The sequence below is a fragment of the Phyllopteryx taeniolatus genome, chromosome 1 (genome assembly GCF_024500385.1).
Source record: "Phyllopteryx taeniolatus isolate TA_2022b chromosome 1, UOR_Ptae_1.2, whole genome shotgun sequence".
Lineage (NCBI taxonomy): Eukaryota > Metazoa > Chordata > Actinopteri > Syngnathiformes > Syngnathidae > Phyllopteryx > Phyllopteryx taeniolatus.
This window is the reverse complement of record NC_084502.1, coordinates 18,510,801-18,531,798: the sequence shown is the minus strand read 5'-3', so window position 1 is coordinate 18,531,798 and position 20,998 is coordinate 18,510,801. Positions and strand designations below refer to the sequence as shown.

Sequence of the window (20,998 nt, the reverse complement as noted above, 5' to 3'; positions counted from 1 at the left end):
ACGGTTTTCAAGTCCATCCATCCATTTTCCGTACCGCTTATCCTCGCTAGAGTCGCACGCGTGCTCGAGCCTATCCCAGCGAACTTTGGGCAAGAGGCGGGGTACACCCTTGAACTGGTCACCAGCCAATCACAGGGCACATATAAACAAACACAGGTAATTTTTTTAAATTTTCAGTAAATGTGTGTGCAGTATGTGTTCAGGTTCCTGATGATACTGTGTGTGTGCGTGTGCGTGTGTGTGTGTGTGTATGTGCCATGCCCTACCAGAAAAGTTCACTCAAATCTTTTGGGACTTGCACGCAAATTATATGTAAAGGCCCGGTGTGGCCTGTATTCGTCTATCAGCCTCAAAACGCAGACAAAAAAAATCCACCTGGGTGATAGCAACTGGGTGCATGTGTATGGCCGCTGAGTTTGTATGAAAATCAAAGTGCTTTTGGCCACATACCAGTTTGAATTGTAATTTGCATGCGGTTCTGTGGTGCTGGTGGTAAGATGAGTCCAATGTGGATGAGCAACAGCAATTCAATTAGACTTTCTTTCACCGTCACCATCCTCCTGTTCATTTAATGGTAACAAAAAATTCTAAATTCTTGATGGCCTAATGAATAGCATTAGTGTGGCTGTGTTATAACCCTTTAAGCAACAGATATTTGAACAGAAATGGTGGAGAAACATGTAGACAGACAGTATCACAATACTCACTGGCATACTGTATATTCTTTATCCTCAGCGAAGAACAACTAATATTACTTCGGCTTATTGAGGAGTTTTGATCGGCTCCATTCATATCCGCATGTCTATATTATACTGCCAAGAGTTGGCCAAAGTGTCCACACCAGAGGGAGCAGCAAAATTTCAATTAAATTGAAATGTGGCAAAAATGGATGAATTCTTTAAATTTTATTTAATTATGTCATCACCGTCACTGATGGTGTAGCGGTACACTCGCCTGAGTTTGGTGAGGGCAGCCTGGGTTCAGTTCCCACGCAGTGACGGTGTGAATGTGAGTGCGAATGGTTGTCTGCGTCTATATGTGCCCTGCGACTGACTGGCGACCAGTTCAGGGTGTAGTCCGCCTTTCGCCCGAAGTTAGCTGGGATAGGCTCCAGCGTCCCGCGACCCTAACCAGGATAAGTGGAGTTGAAAATGGATGGATGGACGTCATTACCATATCTTTTCATCAAGTACGATACAATATTATAGTGTGGATTCTGTCTTATTCAAAACCACATGACAAAATTTTTTTTTTTTTTTTTTTTTTTTGAGGGGGGCGCTAGAATGGATTAATTAATGGCATTTCCTTTCATTTCAATGAGGAAAAACAATTTGAGATACGAGCATAGTAACAGAACCTATTAAACTCGTATCTCTATGCATTACTGCCTGGTTTAAAGACAAAAAATAAATGCAAAGTGGCCCACTGAATCTACAAATCTTTTTATTACACGTTAAGTTTAACATAATGCTCTCTCTGAGGGTAAACAATTGCAAGTTAACCTTGGGTACATACTTTTGTTTGTAGCCATATGCTTTATAGTTCCTTTTTGTTTTATTATCATTATATCTGCTCCATGTTGGCCAGCTCCAGCTCCAGCTCCAGCTCTGGAAGGTACTGGCTGCAGTTGGGGTTGCCCCGCACAGTTGGGGCTGCTGGGATGGGTCGGCCGGTGTGGGGGCTTACACACCAGCACTCGCCCCTCTGACCATAAAGAGACATCTTGCACTGAAACAAATTTTTTTTCAGTCAGCAGCAATTTTCTTACAAAATAAGAACTGTATCACAAATTCAACTGTATTAGTATAAAATGCAAAAAAAAAAAAAAACAACAACAACCTCTGAATGCCTGTATAGACATTTCTAACATGATGTCACACTTATTTCTGCGGGACAGAAGACAGAGCTTTCCACTAGTAAACAAACCCTTCCATGTCATTTGACCAAGACAGAGCGACTGAGGAAAACATTTAAATGGCTTGAATGATGGTTTAGGTCATTTGGAAATGTCAGTCAAAGGGATGTCATTTTTATTTAAACAGGTAAATTGATTAAAAAATAGACACAATGGAAATTCAGACATAGTTAACATGATCAATGAGGGACTGGCTTATTAATTGACTTTTCTGTTGCTTGGATTAATGACACATATGTGCTCTTTTTACGCTGAAATGGATAGCGTGCTGTTGTCTACTGGCAGCCTAGCCATTACTGTATGTTTTGCTAAATTAGTCAATGACAACTCAGCCAAACATTTAATACAAACCTGTGAACAAAAGGTTTCCACAAACTTGAATATCATGGACGCCGATAGTACTGGGCATGCGACGACACATCCCCCAGATTATGGCTGCAACATGTTCCAAAAAAGATGGGACAGGGTCATGTTTACCACTGTGTTACATCACCTTTTCTTTTAACAACATTCAATAAACGTTTGAGAACTGAGGACACTAATTGTTGAAGCTTTGTAGGTGCAATTCTTTCCCATTCTTGCTTGATGTACAGCTTCACCTGTTCAACAGTCCGGGGTCTCCGTTGTCGTATTTTGCGCTTCATAATGCGCCACGCATTTTCAATGGGAGACAGGTCTGGAATGCAGGCAGGCCAGTCTAGTACCCCCACTCTTTTACTACGTAGCGACGCTGTTGTAACATGTGCAGAATGTGGTTTGGCATTATCTTGCTGAAATAAGCAGGGGCGTCCATAAAAAAGACGTTGCTTGGATATGCATATGCATGTTTCTCCAAAACCTTTCAACATTAATGGTGCCTTCACAGATGTGTAAGTTACCCATGCCATTGGCACTAACACTGCCCCATACCATCACAGATGCTGGCTTTTGAACTTTGCGCCCATAATAGTCCGGATGGTTCTTTTCCTCTTTGGCCCCGAGGACCCAACGTCCACAATTTCCAAAAACAATTTGAAATGTGGACTCGTCGGACCACAGAAGACTTTTCCACTTTGCATCAGTCCATCTTAGATGAGCTCGGGCCCAGAGAAGCCGGCAGCGTTTGTGGGTGTTGTTGATAAATGGCTTTTGCTTTGCATAGTAGAGTTTCAAGTTGCACTTACGGATGCAGCGCCAAATTGTATTTAGTGACATTGGTTTTCAGAAGTGTTCCTAAGCCCATGTGGTGTCATCCTTTACACATTGATGTCGGTTTTTTAAGCACTGCCGCCTGAGGGATCGAAGGTCACGGGCATTCAATGTTGGTTTTCGGCCTTGCTGCTTACATGCAGTGCTTTCTCCAGATCCTCTGAACCTTTTGATGATATTATGGACCGTAGATGATGAAATCCCTAAATTCCTTGGAAGTGTACGTTGTGGAACATTGTCCTTAAACTGTTCCAACTATTTTCTCACGCACTTGTCCACAAACAGGTGAACCTCGTCCCATCTTTGCTTGTGAATTACTGAGCAATTCAAGGAAGCGCCTTTTATACCCAATCATGGCACCCACCTGTTCCAATTAGCCTGTTCACCTGTGGGATGTTCTAAACAGGTTTTTGAAGAGCATTCCTCAACTTTCTCAGTCTTTTTTGCCACCTGTCCCAGCTTTTTTTGAATGTGTTGCAGCCATAAAATTCTAGGTTAATGATTATTTGCTAAAAAGAAAAAGGTTTATCAGTTTGAACATTAAATATCTTGTCTTTGTAGTGTATTCAATTAAATATAGGTTGAACATGATTTGCAAATCATTGTATTCTGTTTTTATTTATGTTTAACACAACGTCCCAACTTCATTGGAATTGGGGTTGTATCTTCGAGCAAGAGGCGGGGTAAATCGCATCCAATCGCAGGGCACATAGAAACAAACAATCATTCACACTCACATTCACACCTACGGGCAATTTAGAGTCTACAATCAACCTACCACGCATGTTTTTGGGATGTGGGAGGAAACCGGAGTGCCCGGAGAAAACCCACCCAAGCACAGGGAGAACATCCAAACTCCACACAGGTGGGGCCGGGATTTGAACCCCGGTCCCCAGAGCTGTGAGGCAGATGTGCTAACCAGTCGTCCACCGTGCCATATTTATGAACAAAAAAGTAAACCTCATGAAAATCGGTTGAGAAATGAGCAAGCTATGACTTATTTTATTGTCCATACGTTGCCTTTTATGGGAACGTTGCCCCTGGTAATGTGGCTGCCACACAGTCATGTCGGTTAGCCGGGCGACAGCAGCACACTGGCGTATCAATTCTTCTCTTCATATTTGTGGCTCTTACGGTTGTGCGACATGTTAAAGCATTACAAATGTGCCACATTGTCAACCAATCACGGGTTGGACGTCGGATGACTTGGATGACAGCTGTAAGACGAAAAATATTTCGACAATATTCTGACATTGACGAATGTGATCCTAAAATATAAGTTCTGCATATTTTTCGTTTCTCCTTTAATCGTGCCACCACCGCACACAGGTGGTGGCACATCACCTGTGTCACAAGCTGTAACATTATGTGATTGTTGAAATAAGATGGGTCGTACTTTGCCCCCCAGTTCCAAATTGCCGTCTTCTGCGCCCCTGCCAATGATGGAGGTTTGATTATCAGTCTGTCCCTCTAGACATGGCAATTACACCTCCTTCTCTGTACAAATATTAATGACATCCACTTGATTTATCCTACTCACGCACAGGTTTTGCTGGATTAATCTTTATATATATTTTTTTACAATTCTTTAAAACAACTAAACCTTTTGGGGTATATGTGGCAGTGCAACCCCAAACACAACAAGAGGTATAGTATAGTCTATCACTTTTCCTGGAAGTAGCATGGCGCCTATTGCAAACAACATGAAATGGTTTATTCACCTGTTTGAGGTTATACTGCCCCCTCCTGTCGCAATTGGGGATGTGCAGGGCATAAAGGTCCTCTAGGGGACCTCGATTATCTCTGAAGGGCATCTTGGAGATCCTCTCAAGCACTTGGTCCAGCTCTTGCTGACACGGAGTCTTATACCCAAAACAAGGCACACAGTCAGCATGGGTGGGGTGGACCATTGCGGCTGCTTCAGAGAAATTTATTGATAGTACTCACTCTGAATTGGAAATCTAATAGGTTAAAGAATTGCCCTTTTCCCATTGCTAATACGTATAGTTTCAGTTACAAAGCACGACTCATTCTGAAGGCTCTGGGCAGATTAGATTTACAAGGCAGCACATAGAGGCTAAAGTCTAACGTGTATATATTGCACTGGAAGTAGTGTAGCCAAGAGAAACACTATGAAATTAATATAATTCCATGAAACAAATATTTGAATTTGGCCTGTAAATGTGGGTCTGTGCCTCTGATAGTATATAGGTCAGCATCGAAGGCCTTGCTGGCCCTAACCACCACCACTGGATGTACTGTATGTTTGCTACAAGTTAGGCAACAAGCAGCAGCACGCAAGCAAGACAGCCTGAAGCAGGTGAGTTCTGTAATTATATGTTACAGCAGCAGTCAAGTTTCTATCAATATGGTCAAATCCAGTCACACACAATTTTTCAGAGGATGGATGGATTCTTAACTTTTTTAAAAAAATCAAATACTGTAATTGACATCGATACCACTGCTCACTCATTATGCATGTTTCAGATTCAGATCAGTGTTAATTACTTGATGTGTTGTAAAAACAGAATTCAGTTGTCACCACACACACTTCTACAGACATTTGTGAATGGAGAAAAGACCAAGCGTGTGGTGTAGTCCAAGAAAAAGATTGCTGTTTATACTTCTTCTGTTGCAAGCCCTTCTAAAAAATGTTTGAGTTGTGATTTTTTTGTTTTTATTATTAATTGTATTTATTTACAATAAATATGGTGTAAATATGGTATTTAGAGGTGTATAGATGGCGAAATAAGGAAAATAATAGTCGACAGTGCTCGGCAGTGTTTTTTGTTGTTTACTTTTGTGTTGTCACTGCGCAGTGTTGACAGTTACGTAACAGTTTGTGCATCCATGCATGTGGATTGTTTCTTGTATTCACTTAAATGTCAACACAGGGATAATGAATAGCTGTCACTTGAAATCTATATGTAAATAAATAGTCAGAAAATCTGATATATGCATAAGCTCTGAATTGGGCATTTAGACCTGCATTGTGAATCCAACCTTATTCCAAAAGAGGGACCTGCCTTAATAAAGGGTACATGAAGCAGACTCCATTACCAGTACATAAATTCCTGGCTTATCCTCACCTGTTTGGGTCTTGTAGGTTTAAGCTCTTCCACCTTATTGGTCTTCATTTTGGTCATCATCTCTTGACGATGTTGTCGCACAGCGCTTTCCTTGGCTCCCATCCAGGTGCCCTCCTTATTGGGTATGCGGACGTCACTCAGACCTGACTCGGACAACAGTTCCATAGTCTCACCTGCAGGAGGAGGGGAGATGACTCATCGTTAGAGACCATCTCTGATAAATTTAGGGATACAGCACTGATGAAAATAAGGCTCTTTTCTGTTCTTCAAGGTAAAACCAAAACTATGTCCCACAAAAACGTGATGTGAGTTTTTAAACAGATGACAAATGAGTCCCTTTTATGTATTTGCTGAAATGAATTAAAATGCTGTACTAGACAGGCCATAATGTCACATACAGATATGTGTCTGCCATGCTTACATTTTTAGTGTTTATGAATTAAATAATAACAGGTTTAGTGTGTATAACATACTTTGTGACCCATTATCAAATGTTGGTGTTTTAGGTTCCAAAATAGCTGTTTTTCAGTTAAAAACTGTTCCGTGTACACGGCCTTTGCGCACTTGCCTAATTTATACAACCGTCTTATGACAAACCCTATAGGTCTAAAGTCTAGGAAGCTCCACACATGAATGCACAATTTGTAAAGGGCAAAGGCCACAATCTCTTGAACTGTATGTAGATGCACCCAACCACAGAGGACCACCCCAGCAGACCCCTCCTTCTTTTTATGGGGAGTTAGGCCTCGGTGGGCTCGGATCAGCAGTATGAACAGAGGTGCAGGCCAACTGTCCAGTCTACTGCTTTAATTAATCCCCAGACAATGAGTTCCTTTCTATATCTGATCCATGACAGATTCCCAGAATGCACAAAGGCCAGAGGTGTCACGTCAAGATTCAGGTCAGCAGAGCGAATAGTGGCTCATTCACTTTTGTTTATGGAGAGCACTCAGATGGCTTTTAATGGGTCTGCTCAGGCCCAATTGGTTGGTTAAATTGCTGCACAAAAGTCCCAAGTATAAATCAGAATTTAAAAAAGAGAACCGAATTAATGTGAACATTACAGTCTGTCATTCCAATATGAGAATGATTGGCTCATAACTCAAGAGAAAGAAACAATTTTCATGTTGGATTTGACATAAAGTATGTTGGTAATACTGTGCATAGAAGCACAGCTGTCAATCAACCATTTAAATCACTATGTGGAACTGGTTTTCTAAAAACTGCAGAAGAAAGATGTGTTTACCTTTCATTTCAAAGCACCGTTCAGACATGTTCTGGCATGCTTACATGTACACACATACACGCATGCACGCACACGCATACACTCTTTAACAAGCATATATACAGTATATTTACATGCATCTCGCTCACCAACAAATGGTAAATTTATTTCACATACTGTACATGCAGCCCTATAAAAAAAATCCTCAATGAACATTTACAGTGTCAGCTCATTCACACATCTGCACAATTATTAATGATGCCATGAAAGAAAAGTTCAATGCTCATTCAGAGACTTACAGTGTAGCATTAAGAGCATCCAAAGGTGATGCGTATTGCTCATGCATGCTTGGATGGGTCTGCTTGCGGAACTGACAACTGGCAACATGGGAGATGACTACCACTATGCATTTTTATGTAACCTTAAATGATCCCTGCACCGGAATGGTGGTGTCTGGCTCACAGTTGTCAAGTTTGGCTCTGGCTTCCTCCCAGATTCCCAAAACATGCAAACTAGGTTCATTTAATGTGCCCAGCAATTGGCTGGCGACCAGTCCTGTGTGTATCCCATCTCTCACTCAAAGTCAGCTAGGTGACCCTACTGACGACAAGCACTATAGAAATGGATGTAAAGTATGAATGGATAAAATGAGCCCTGTGGCGATGGTACAGCAGTAGCAAAGCGGTTTTTGTAGAGTTTTAAATCAGTCTTTAGAACAGAGGAGGGTGAAAGGTTATTCTGCTTCTCGGTACAAGCACAAAACTTCTAGGCACAGCTACTTGTAAAGTTCCCTCCTTGATTGGGAGTAGAGGAGGTGGCAGGGGTCTATGGCACTGTTTTTGGAGAAGTCTGCGGTGGTGGGGTGGAGGATTTTTTTTGGGAAGGATTATCTCTGGGCTATTTCAGTCCTGCAGGCTTCGACTGGACAGGAATGCCTCTTGTTAGCTAACCATGTTATTTCAGATGGCACTGCTGTTTCTTTCCACTCTGGCTCTCACTTCCAGGATCACTGATGTACTTGACATTGTTACCGCTCCATACAGACAAATATGGGGTTATTGGGGTATAGGTTGTTTGTTGCATAAATCATAATGATCTAGGCGACAGACAGAGGTTGCATTGTGTCTTACTACTATGTTGTATGTATATTGTATCGATACAAATGTTTCTCTCTGTCTCATTGTATTGTAACTAAAAGTCTTTGTTGTATGTTCAGAATCAGAATCATCTTTATTTGCCAAGTATATCCAAAAAACACACAAGGAATTTGTCTCCGGAAGTTGTAGCCGCTCTAGTACGACAACAGACAGTCAATTGACAGAAAACACTTTGAGACATAATGACATTGACAAAAAAACAGTCACTGAACAATAAAGGGTTAATAGTTATCTGGTAATGCCGGTACATATATATATATTTTTTTGACAATTGTACAAAGATGCAGAGTCCTCTAGAACTTAGTTTGAATGAATAATATAGCAATAATCCGGTGCAATGACCATTGTGCAAAGGGCGCCGAGACTTCAAAGAGTGTATGCAGTTTAAAGTGACGAGTAGCGCGATTATCTGGGACAATGTTGATTGTGCAAATGTTGCAGATACTCCACAGTCAGTGTGCAAATGGAGCAGATGCTACTCTGGCATGAGTGGCCAGTATTGGTCAACAACAGATATGCAAATAGTGCAGCGTGGCGAGACTGCTACTGTGAGTGCACGAGTAATATATAATTGGCCCCACAGAAATGTGACGACGAACTCAAGTAAAAAATAAAATTGCCAGCATGTTGCAATAGAGTTGTAGGTTAGGTGTTTAAGAAGTTGATCGCAAGAGGGAAGAAGCTGTTGGAATGTCTGCTAGTTCTAGTTTGCATTGATCGGTAGCGCCTACCTGAGGGAAGGAGCTTGAAGAGCTGGTGACCGGGATGTGGAGGGTCTGAGAGGATTTTGCACGCTCTTGTCTTGGTTCTGACAGCGTGCAAGTCCTCAAGGGTGGGTAGGGGGGTACCGACAATCCTTTCAGAAGTTTTGATTGTCCGTTGCAGTCGGAGTTTCTCCTTTTTTGTAGCAGCACCAAAACAGACTGTGGTGGAAGAACACAGGACTGATTCGATGACCGCTGTGTAGAACTGCCTTAGCAGCTCCGGTGGCAGGCCGTGCTTTCTCAGAAGCCGCAGGAAGTACATCCTCTGCTGGGCCTTTTTGAGGACGGAGTTGATGTTGGTTGCCCAATTCAGGTCCTGAGAGACTGTAATTCCCAAGAACTTGAAGGTCTCGACGGTTGACACAAGGCAGCTGGACAACGTGAGGGGCAGCTGTGGCGAAGGATGCCTCCTGAAGTCCACGATCATCTCTACAGTCTTGAGCGTGTTCAGCTCCAGGTTGTGTCGGCCACACCACAGCTCCAGCCGCTCCACTTCCTGTCGATATGCAGACTCGTCACCGTCCTTGATGAGGCCGATGACAGTGGTGTCATCTGCAAACTTGAGGAGTTTGACAGCCGGGTGCGCTGAGGTGCAGTCGTTCGTGTAGAGAGAGAAGAGCAGCGGAGAGAGGACACAACCTTGGGGCGCCCCAGTGGTGATGCTGCGTGTGGATGAGGTGGTCTCTCCCAGCCTCCCCTGCTGTATCCTGCCCATCAGGAAGCTGTAAATCCACTGGCAGATGGCAGGTGAGATGCTGAGGTGGAGAAGCTTGGATGAAAGTTCAGGGATGATGGTGTTGAACGCTGAGCTGAAGTCCACGAACAGGATCCTCGCATAAGTCCCTGCACTGTCGAGGTGTTCAAGGATGAAGTGCAGTCCCATGTTGACTCCATCATCCGCAGACCTGTTCGCTCGGTAGGCAAACTGCAGGGGGTCCAGCAGGGGACCTGTGACGCTGTTGAGGTGGTTCAGCACGAGACGTTCAAAGGACTTCATGACCACAGATGTCAAGGCGACAGGCCTGTAGTCATTTAGACCCGAGATTGCAGGTTTCTTGGGGACTGGAATGATGGTGGAGCGTTTGAAACAGGATGGTACTTCGCACAGTTCCAGAGATCTATTGAAGATCTGAGTGAAGACTGGCGCGAGCTGGTCCGCGCAGACTTTGAGGCAGGATGGGGACACATGGTCTGGGCCTGCCGTTTTGTTAATATTTTGTTGTTTGAAGATGCGTTTCACATCCTGTTCTTGGATGGTAAACGCAGAAGTCAGAGGTGTGATTGTAGTCGGGGGTGCGGCCTGATGGGTGTGGGGTGTGAAAGTGTCCTTTTCAAATCTGCAGTAGAAGGTATTCAAGTCGTTGGCTAATGTGCTATTGTTCTCAGTTTGGGGGGATCGTCGCTTGTAATTAGTCAGCAATTGGAATGCATGCCGGACTGATTTAGAACTCGTTAGCGCTAAACTGTTTTTCCAACTTTGCTGCATAGTTCCTCTTTGCAATGTTAATTTCTTTAGTCAGCAGGTTTCTAGCGCGATTATACACGGCCCTGTCCCCACTCTTTCAGACTCATATAAGGTGGAAGGAATCTCGATAAAACGGACCACGAAATAATGGACATTGGATAAAACAGGCCGTCGAGATGTGAACAATGTGTCCAAAAATGGTTTCCGTTTCCCGCTTAAAATGCTGTTGACAAAGTCTGTTAGTTCCAGAATTGGCCACTGTTGTTTACTGGCGCTGTGGTAAAATGCAGGCACAGAATGGGACTGACATATTTCCGGGTCACCGATAAACAATATTATTAGATAGAATTTTGAAAGACTTTGTCCCCGTGTCTACGTGGCGGCTTTGTTGAATGTGGGGCAATTACGTGACGGCCATGTGACAATGCTTAGAGAATACTAGGCCCCTACTCAAATTGTTATATTTTTGCATAGTTTCCCCACTTTAATGTTTAGGATCATCAAACAAGTGTAAAAAAAATCTGACAAATACAGTGGGGCAAAAAAAGGATTTAGTCAGCCACCAATTGTGCAAGTTCTTCCACTTAAAAAGATGAGAGAGGCCTGTAATTTTCATCATAAGTATACCTCACCTATGAGAGACAAAATGAGAAGAAGAAAAATCCAGAAAATCATAGTCTGATTTTTAAAGAATTTGTTATCAGATTATGGTGGAAAATAACTATTTTGTCACCAACAAACAAGCAAGATTTCTGGCTCTCACAGACCTGTAACTTCTTCTTTAAGAGGCTCCTTTTTCGTCCACTCGTTACCTGTATTAATGGCACCTGTTTGAACTCGTTATGAGTGTAAAAGACATCTGTCCACAACCGCACACAGTCACACTCCAAACTCCACTGTGGCCAAGACCAAAGAGCTGTCAAAGGACACCAAGGTGTAGACCTGCACCAGGCTGGGAAGACTGAATCTTACTCAATAAGTAAGCAGCTTGGTGTGAAGAAATCAACTGTGGGAGCAATTATTAAAAAATGGAAGACATACAAGACCACTGATAATCTCCCTCGATCTGGGGCTCCACGCAAGATCTCACCCCGTGGGGTCAAAATGATCGCAAGAACGGTGAGCAAAAATCCCAGAATCACATGGGGGGACATAGTGAATGACCTGCAGAAAGCTGGGACCAAAGTAACAAAGTCTACCATCAGGAACACACTAGGCCGCCAGGGACTAAAATCCTGCAGTGCCAGAAGTGTCCCCCTGCTTAAGCCAGTACATATCCAGGCCCGTCTGAAGTTTGCAAGAGAGCATTTGGATGATCCAGAAGAGGGTTGGGAGAATGTCATGTGGTCAGACGAAACCAAAATCGAACTTTTTTGGTAAAAACTCAACTTGTTGTGTTGGGAGGTGAAAGAATGCTGAGTTGCATCCGAATAACACCATACCTACTGTGAAGCATGGGGGTGGAAACATGCTTTGGGGCTGTTTTTCTGCAAAGGGACCAGGACGACTGATCCGTGTAAGGGAAAGAATGAATGGGGCCATGTATCATGAGATTTTGAGAGAAAAACCTCCTTCCATCAGCAAGGGCATTGAAGATGAAACGTGGCTGGGTCTTTCAGCGTGACAATGATCCATAAACACACCGCCTGGGCAACGAAGGAGTGGCTTCGTAGGAAGCATTTCAAGGTCCTGGAGTGGCCTAGCCAGTCTCCAGAGCTCACCCCATAGAACATCTCTGGAGAGAGTTGAAAGTCTGTGTTGCCCAGCGACAGTCCCAAAACATCACTGCTCTAGAGGACATCTGCATGGAGGAATGGGCCAAAATACCAGCAACAGTGTGTGAAAACCTTGTGAAAACTTAACAAAAAAGGTTTGACCTCTGTCATTGCCAACAAAGCGTATATAACTAAGTATTGGGATGAACTTTTGTTATTCACCAAATACTTATTTTCCACTATAATATAATAAATTCTTTAAAAATCAGACAATGTGATTTTCTGGATTTTTCCCCCCCCCTCTCATTTTGTCTCTCATAGGGTGAGGTATACAATGCACAATTGGTGTCTGACGAAATACTTTTTTGCCCCACTGTATAACCCAAGAGAACTTAAAATGCTGTTTTTAAGTGGTGATTTCCTTAATTAAGGGGAAAAAACTATTCAAATTTACCAGGCCATGTGTGAAAAAGTAATGGCCCCCTAAACCAAATAATTGGTTGGGCCATCCACAGCAGCAACAACTGAAATTAAGCGTTTTCTATAACGGGCAATGAGTCTTTCACAACTCTGTGGAGATATTTTGGCCCACTCTTCTTTGTAAAATTGTTTGAATTCAGCAAAAATTGAGAGTTTTCAAGCATGAATGGCCTTTTTAAGGTCATGCCACTGCATTTCAATTGGATTCAAGTCTGGACTTTGACGAGGCCACTGCAAAACCTGGACGGTGGTACGGGGATGACTGGTTAGAGCGTCTGCCTCACAGTTCTGAGGAACGGGGTTCAATCCCCGGCCCTGCCTGTGTGGAATTTGCATGTTCTCCGCGTGCCTGCGTGGGTTTTCTCCGGGCGCTCCGGTTTCCTCCCACATTCCAAAAACATGCATGATAATTAACAACTCTAAATTGCCCGTAGGTGTGAATGTAAGTGCAAATGGTTGTTTGTTTATATGTGCCCTGCGATTGGCTGGCAACCAGTTCAGGGTGCACGCCGCCTCCTGCCCGATGATAGCTGGGATAGGCTCTAGCACGCCCGCAACCCTAGTGAGGATAAGCGGCTCAGAAAATGGATGGATGGATGGATGGATGGATCCTGCTGCAGAATCCAAGTATGCTACAGATTGAGGTCACAAACTGATGGCTGAACATTTTCCTTCAGGATTCTCTGGTAAAGAGCAAAATTCATGGTTTCATAAATCACAGCTCAATCAGGTTTTCCAGGTCCTGAAGAACGAAGGAGCCCAAGACCATCGCACTACCACCACCATGTTTGACTGTTGGTATGATGTTCTTTTTCTGAAATGCTGTGCTACATTTACGCCAGATGTACAAGACACACATCTTCCAAAAAGCTCAACTTTCATCTTGTCAGTCCATATAATATTCTCCCAAAAGTCTTTGGAATCAGATTTTTTTTTTTTTTTTTTTGCAAAAGTAAGATGAACCTTTATCTTCTTTTTGGTCAGCAGTGATTTTTGTCTTTGAACTCTGCCATGGATGCGTTTTTTGCCCAGTTTCCTCCTTATTGTTGTGTCATGAACACTGACCTAACTGAAGCAAGGGCGGCCTGCAGTTCTTTCGAGGTTGTCCTGAGTTCCTTCATGTCCACCTGGATGAGTCATTGCTGTTCTCTTGGGGTAATCTTTGTAGGCCAGCCACTCTTGGCAAGATTCATCACTGTTCCATGTTTTCCCCACATGAGGATAATGGCTGTCCCTATGTGTTCAAGGAATCCTAACGCTTTAGAAATGGCTTTCATAACCCTTTGCAGACAGATAGATTACTTTATATCTTGACTGTTTTGGAATTTGTCCTTTTATTGCAGCTTTTTTAGATCTTTTGTCCGACTTGATTTTGTCGGGACAGATCAGAATCAGAATCATCTTTATTTGCCAAGTATGTCCAAAACACACAAGGAATTTGTCTCCGGTAGTTGGAGCCGCTCTAGTACAACAGTCAGTCAGTTTACAGAACACTTTGGAGACATAAAGACATTGACAAAAAACTATTTTGAGTGATTTCTTGATTGGACAGGTCTAGAGGTAATCAGGCATGGGAGTGATCAGTGAAAATTAAACAAAAATTGTGATTAGCCACAATTAATTCATGATTTAAGAAGGGGGGTAATTACTTTTTTACACAGAACCAGGTAACTTTGAATATTTTTTTCCCCTTAATAAATGTAAATACCAAATGCTGTTTAAAAACAGCATTTTAAGTTCACTTAAATTGTATTTTCTGATATTTATATTTGTTTGATGATCTTAAAGATGAAAGTGGGGAAACTAAGCAAAAATATAGGAATTTGAGAAGGGGGCCAATACTTTTTCACGGCACAATATCTATTGTCTCATGTATGTAGAGCAGAAATAGAGGCTACAGCGTTAACTCTGAGGAGTACAAAACACGAGTCCTTGGAGTCTGGAACATGCTATTTTTGGTACAGTTATCTTTTTTTTTGGCAAGTCGTTTGGCTTTGGCAACAGATTTGGAACTAGGAAGCACACTAATTTCTCGGGGCTCATTGAAATCGACTCGCCTATGAGGAGTACTGTATGTATTTACAATAACTTTAGGCGATATAGGCCACGAAAAACCTACAAAATAATATTTTTTTTACTTTACAGTAATATGGGTGCATATGGCCTAAAAAAAAAAGTGCTTAAATGTCACGGACAACCGGTGATATCGGAAGACCCCCTAACCCCCTCACCCGCCCCACCCCCCCGCCTATTAGTCCGTTCTATCGAGGTTCCACTGTCCTTCCATTAACAGACATCCATCCATCCATCCATAAGGGTCGCAGGAGAGCTGGAGGTAATCCCAGTTGACTTTGGGCCAGGGGCAGGATACACCCTTGACTGGTCGTCAGCCAATCACAAAGCACAGACAGACAAACAACCATTTACACTCACAATCACACCTATGGACAATTTAGAGAACTGAAATGCATGGTTTTTCATGGAATTTGAGAAGAAGCCACAGTACCCGGAGAAAACACATGCAAACCCCACACAGGAAGGCCTGAGCCGACAATTGAAGCAGAATACAATGCCGTAAAAGAGATTGCACGTGCAATTATTGGCTGGATTATGTTGACACTGAACATTTAACCCACATGTGATGATTGTGGACTTCAGGAGGCATCCTTCGCCACAGCTGCCCCTCACGCTGTCCAACCGCGACAACTGTCAAGACCTTCAAGTTCCTGGGAATTACAGTCTCTCAGGACCGGAAGTGGGAGTTCAACATCAACTCCATCCTCAAAAAGGCCCAGCAGAGGATGTACTTCCTGCGGCTTCTGAGGAAGCACAGCCTGCCACAGGAGCTGTTGAGCCAGTTCTGCGCAGCGGTCATCGAATCAGTCCTGTGTTCCTCCATCACAGTCTGGTTTGGTGCTGCTACAAAAAAGGACGAACTCCGACTGCAACGGACAATCAAAAGTGCTGAAAAGACTGCCGGTACCCCCCTACCCACCTTTGAGGACTTGCATGCTGCCAGAACTAAGACAATAGCATGCAAAATCCTCTTGGACCCTACACATCCTGGTCACCAGCTCTTCCAGCTCCTTCCCTCAGGTAGGCGCTACTGAACAATGAAAACGAAAACGAGCAGACATTCCAACAGCTTCTTCCCTCTTGGCATTAACTTCTTAAACAGTTAACTTACAATGCCATTGCAACATGCTGCCACTTCCCTCTTGGCATTAACTTCTTAAACAGTTAACTTACAAGGCCATTGCAACATGCTGCCAATTTGGTGAGTTTGTTGTCACATTTCTGTCAGGCCAATTATACATTACTCGTGCACTCACTGTAGTAGTCTCGCCACGCTGCACTATTTGCATATCTGTTGTTGACCAATACTGACCACTCATGTGCCTGAGTAGCATATGCACCATTTGCACAATCGACTGAGTAGTATCTGCAACATTTGCACAATCGACATTGTCCCAGATTATCGCACTACTAGTCACTTTAAACTGCATACACTCCTTGAAGTCTCGGCGCCCTTTGCACAGTGGTCATTGCATCGGACTATTGCGCTATTAGTCATTCAAACTGCTCCCATTGCTAGAGAACTCTGCATCTTTTTGCACAATTGTCAAAAAAATAAATACAAATAAAAAAATTGGACCGGCATTACCAGATTACTAGCGACCTTTTATTGCTCAGTGACTGTTTTTATGTCTCAAAAGTATTCTCTGTCAATTGACTGTCTGTTGTCGTACTAGAGCGGCTCCAACTACCGGAGACAAATTCCTTGTGTGTTTTTGACATACTTGGCAAAATAAAGATGATTCTGATCACCATTTTTGCACGTGTACACAGAAAAGATGCCGCTTTCAAACACTTCACAGAAACAACTCAAACAACCAAAAGGATCAATTGAACTTATCAATCATTATTGTTATTATTATCATTATTATTATATTGACATGATAACTCTTTAGCAGGAGTCATTCATTCAACAAGGAGAAGATGCTGCGTATATCCTCGCATCCTTGTAAAACAATCAAGTGAGGCTGTTGGAAGCCTTGTGCGCCTTCTGATTCATCGCCTTCACGTAAGATGGCTTCTGCATGAGGTTGCATCAAGGAGTAACTAAATCATGATGACTGCTGATTATCAAAGGATTATTTATTCTCCAGCACACGAGCTCCAAAATAAGCGTATCATTCTGGCAAAGCATTAAAAAAAAAAAAACGGCAACTCAAGCTTCAATGACGGCCTCAGAATCAGCCAAATAATGAGGCTGTTTACTTTTCCTCTTCGCAGTGACCCGTCCTTGTACAAACACAAAGCACATGAGCCTCACTGGAGTCCTCATGCACACACAGTCGGCCCATTTTCAAGGTAGACCACAGTGTATGCTTACTCCAGGTCAAAGCCTAAAGTCCAGCTTTTCCAAACAATGCAACATTCCTCCTGCTGTCTCCCGGCTCTCTCCACTCCCTCAAGGAATTGTCAACATCAACATTGGGATTTTTTTCTAGCACCAAAGAGTGCAGCTTGTGAGAATTCTGACCACTACCTTGGCTCGCAGGTTTAAAGACAGATTTCTAGAGATGGTGAAAGAGTGGAGGGCCTGGGGGCGACTGTTCCTTTTGTCTTCTGCAAGCTCATGTGCACTTCACCCAGGTCTGTGCAACAAGGACTTGCACGTGATCAGTGTTTCGGGGGAAAAAAATTATTGAATGAAGGAGACACGACTAATTAATGCTGTAAATTAGCAAGAAGCATCTGTATACTGTAAGTGCCTTTTTCTATTGCGACCAAGACAGTGTATTTTAAATAAGCAGAAGTCGTTTAATTTTGACATGATAAATAGCCATCAATGTTGATTATTGCTCATTTTGGGGACTCAGCTCTCATATTTTATATCCGGATTTTATTTTTCTCTCTTACAAACTGATTCAATGCTGACAGGACTGACAAAAGACGGACTGACCGCTGGTCTGCTCCCGGTGCTCCTGGCTCGTGGTGTCAGTGTCGACCGTGTGCCGGCACAGGCCCTGGCCCTGCATCAGTTGCTCCAGGGGAAGCTCCGAGTCGGGCGACGGGTAGCATCGCAAGCCAGCAACACACCTCGGGGTGTACACGCCGCACGTCTCGCCCTCCTGCCGGGCGCACACAGGGCAGCACCCGCAGCCCGGCTCGCGCACGATCTCGGCGCAAGGCTCGCTGAGCCGCGGACAGAGAGCCTGGCGCTCCGCGGTGCACGCCGGGCAGCGGAAGACCATCTCCGCCAGCGAGGCGCCGGCGAGGGACGCGGTGATGACCAGCAGGCTGTGGAGCTTGAGCATTGTTATTTGCCGTGGGTTTTGTGGCATTATCGTGGGCTGGTGGAAGGCATTACCAAGTTTAAAAAAAAAAAAAAAAAAAGAGGGAGGGAGGGTGAGTTCAGGCGCTGTGCGCTCCGTACGCGAACAGGTGAAGCGAGGGGTACTGCTGGGTCCTACAATTCTCAATTTTGCTCTCGGGTGTCTCAAAAGTTTTTGCAGGGGAGACATTTTTCCAATGACCCCCTCCCCCCAAGTCTAAATAAAAGCACCCTGATTGTGTACCCCTAAATACCATAGGAATTCAAAAGTTATTTTAGATTGAATAAGAATGTCCTAATGTTACAATAAGAAATTTACATTTTTTGAGAAAAAAGTTGTAACATTAAGAGAATGAAGTCATATTTTTTCAACATAAAATCATTATGCAAGAACAAAGTCAGGTGAATTTAAAAAACAACAACTTTATATGAATTAGGCCGATGCCTTTTATTTTGTAAAATATGCTTTAACTCTCTAAAACAGTGGTCCTCAAAAAATATCGGTACTTAGCTCTCCAAGTATCACCATAAAGACCAACATTAAACTACAGTAGCGTATGATGCCCAAGTGTTCATCAAAAACGACGCACCGGTTTGATTCCTAAAAAGTATATTTAATCTTGTAAGCCACTGTAACATTATGTACAGTTCTAAAATGAACACTGCGCATCAACAGAGGGAAAAAAAGTGTACTTAAGTGATTCAATTACCTATTACAAGTTAAATAAAAATTGCACCTTATGTTTAAAAACAAGCATTTCTTAAATGCCACAAACGCAACTGTATTAGGAAGATTGTGTAACCTACCGTATTTTCACGACCATAAGGCGCACCGTATTAAAATGCGCAGTCTCAGTTACGGGGTCTATTTCTGTATTTAAGACATACATAAGGCCCACCGTATTATCGGGCACAGGCATGGTAAAACATCCGCTAGTTTAACACATACGGTAGCATGCATGCATGCTAAAACAATGTTTTTAAAAATGCAGCGGGAGCAAAACTGAGTTCGGTTGTACTTTATTGAAGTATTTAACAATGTACTCACGTTATTTTTTTAATCAGTCCTCACCCACAAGTCCATCAAAGCCCTCATCTTCTGTATCCGAAATGAACAGCTGGGCAAGTTCTCCGTCAAACACGGCAGGTTCCCTCTCGTCATTGTCGGAGTCAGTCTCGTTGCCGTCCGGCTCCTCAGAAATGATGCCGGCTTTTACAAAAGCTCGAACAACAGTGCAAGCAGACACTTTAGCCCAAGCATCCACAATCCATTCACAAATTGTGGCGTAGTCTCCTAGTCTTAGTAAAGATGTCTTCGCCATCTGTCATCCATTGCTCCCACGCCGCTCGCAACTTCACTTTGAACGCCCTGTTTACACCGATGTCCAGTGGTTGGAGTTCCTTCGTCAAGCCTCCCGGAATGATGGCAAGCTCCGAGTTATTGCACCGTCGAATGGTGACTGTAGAGACGCTTCTCCCGGCTGTTCTTTGCTCATTAATCCATTGCTCGAGTTGGTCTTGTTGGCCACCTCGCCTTGTTTCCGCGGAAACTCAGCTTCGTCTTCTTGGCTTGGCTAAACTCGTTTTCCTGCTTCCTCCACTTGAGAACCATGGATTCGATCTTGAATTCTCTGGCGGCTGCTCGATTCCCATGTTTCTCCGCGTAACTGATAGATTGGAGTTTAAACTGTGCTTCGTAAGTGTGTCTCTTCGTAAGTGCCATTTTCTGGGGTCCTTAGCCAAACCAATGTTGTTTAGCACAATGCACATACCGGCGCTATATACCTACTGGGAGCGTGCCTTTAGCGTCCTCTTTCACACGCACCCTTCCCCCGTTAACATCCGCATGCTGTCCTCAGTCACGTCCGCCTTTCCTCTATATAAGCAACGTGTCGGCAGGAAATGCTCCCAGTCAGTCAAGCGGAGCGCTCATCAAAGTCACACAACATTTACAGATTTTGGAACTCGGTGCACACATAAGGCGCGTCGCATTATAAGGCGGTCCATCCATTTTGGAGAAAATGTAAGACTTTTATATGCGCCTTATGGTCTTGAAAATACGGTACTTTCGTAGTCGACATATGACATGGCCTGTAGCGCATGGCCTCACTCCATCACTGGTACTGTTACCATAGTACTTCCTTTCAACTCCTTCACATATTGAAGGAAGTACTTTTCATGCAAGGCTAGAACCAAAGAAGTGCCAGTGACCCTTGGACTTGGGTCAGGTGGATTTACAGCCTCCCTCGGGCCATGTGTGTATTTCAACAGTCTTGAAGGAAATTGAATTGCAGAGCGCTCAGTTCAAGCAGTTCAACGTGCCTAGAAAAGGTGCTTGGGGCATGACTGTGAGCAAACCATTTCGGGTTAGGGACCCAGATCCATAAGTATTTTGGTCTTAAAAAAATATTCAATGATCTCAGGAACTGATAAAAGTCCCTTATTGACTTCAGGCGCATGCGTCTTGGAACGCCAGAAATCATACCAGAAATCATACCTATGGACTTTTGGCCTCTCTCCTTGGGTTCAGGGATTCCATATCCCACATAAGTCATTGTTTATTGATTTAGGCATTCTTGGAAATGGGACAACTTGTGCTGGATGCAACAGAACAGGCCACAGTATGTATCCTAATGGGGCCTCCGCCAGCCTATCACTG

The 20,998-nt window shown here is 43.4% G+C and overlaps 1 protein-coding gene across 1 annotated transcript; it reads right to left on the bottom strand.

Annotated features, from left to right (window-relative positions):
- Positions 1–1,426: 1,426 nt before the first annotated feature.
- On the bottom strand, positions 1,427–18,373 carry igfbp2a (insulin-like growth factor binding protein 2a). The gene is made up of 4 exons (XM_061777572.1): positions 17,968–18,373; positions 6,193–6,365; positions 4,825–4,965; positions 1,427–1,728 (listed from the first exon to the last, which is right to left on the bottom strand). Exons 1-4 carry the CDS (start codon positions 18,347–18,349, stop codon positions 1,564–1,566), a joined length of 861 nt encoding a protein of 286 aa, XP_061633556.1. The 5' UTR covers positions 18,350–18,373; the 3' UTR covers positions 1,427–1,563.
- Between the last annotated feature and the right edge of the window lie 2,625 nt (positions 18,374–20,998).

Coding starts and splice junctions, on each gene's coding strand:
- igfbp2a (XM_061777572.1), bottom strand. CDS start 18,349: ATGCCACAAAACCCACGGCAAATAACAATGCTCAAGCTCCACAGCCTG. Junction 6,366..17,967: donor GCACCGGGAGCAGACCAGCG/GTCAGTCCGTCT, acceptor CTCCTCCTGCAG/GTGAGACTATGGAACTGTTG. Junction 1,729..4,824: donor GGCAGTATAACCTCAAACAG/GTGAATAAACCA, acceptor AATTTGTTTCAG/TGCAAGATGTCTCTTTATGG.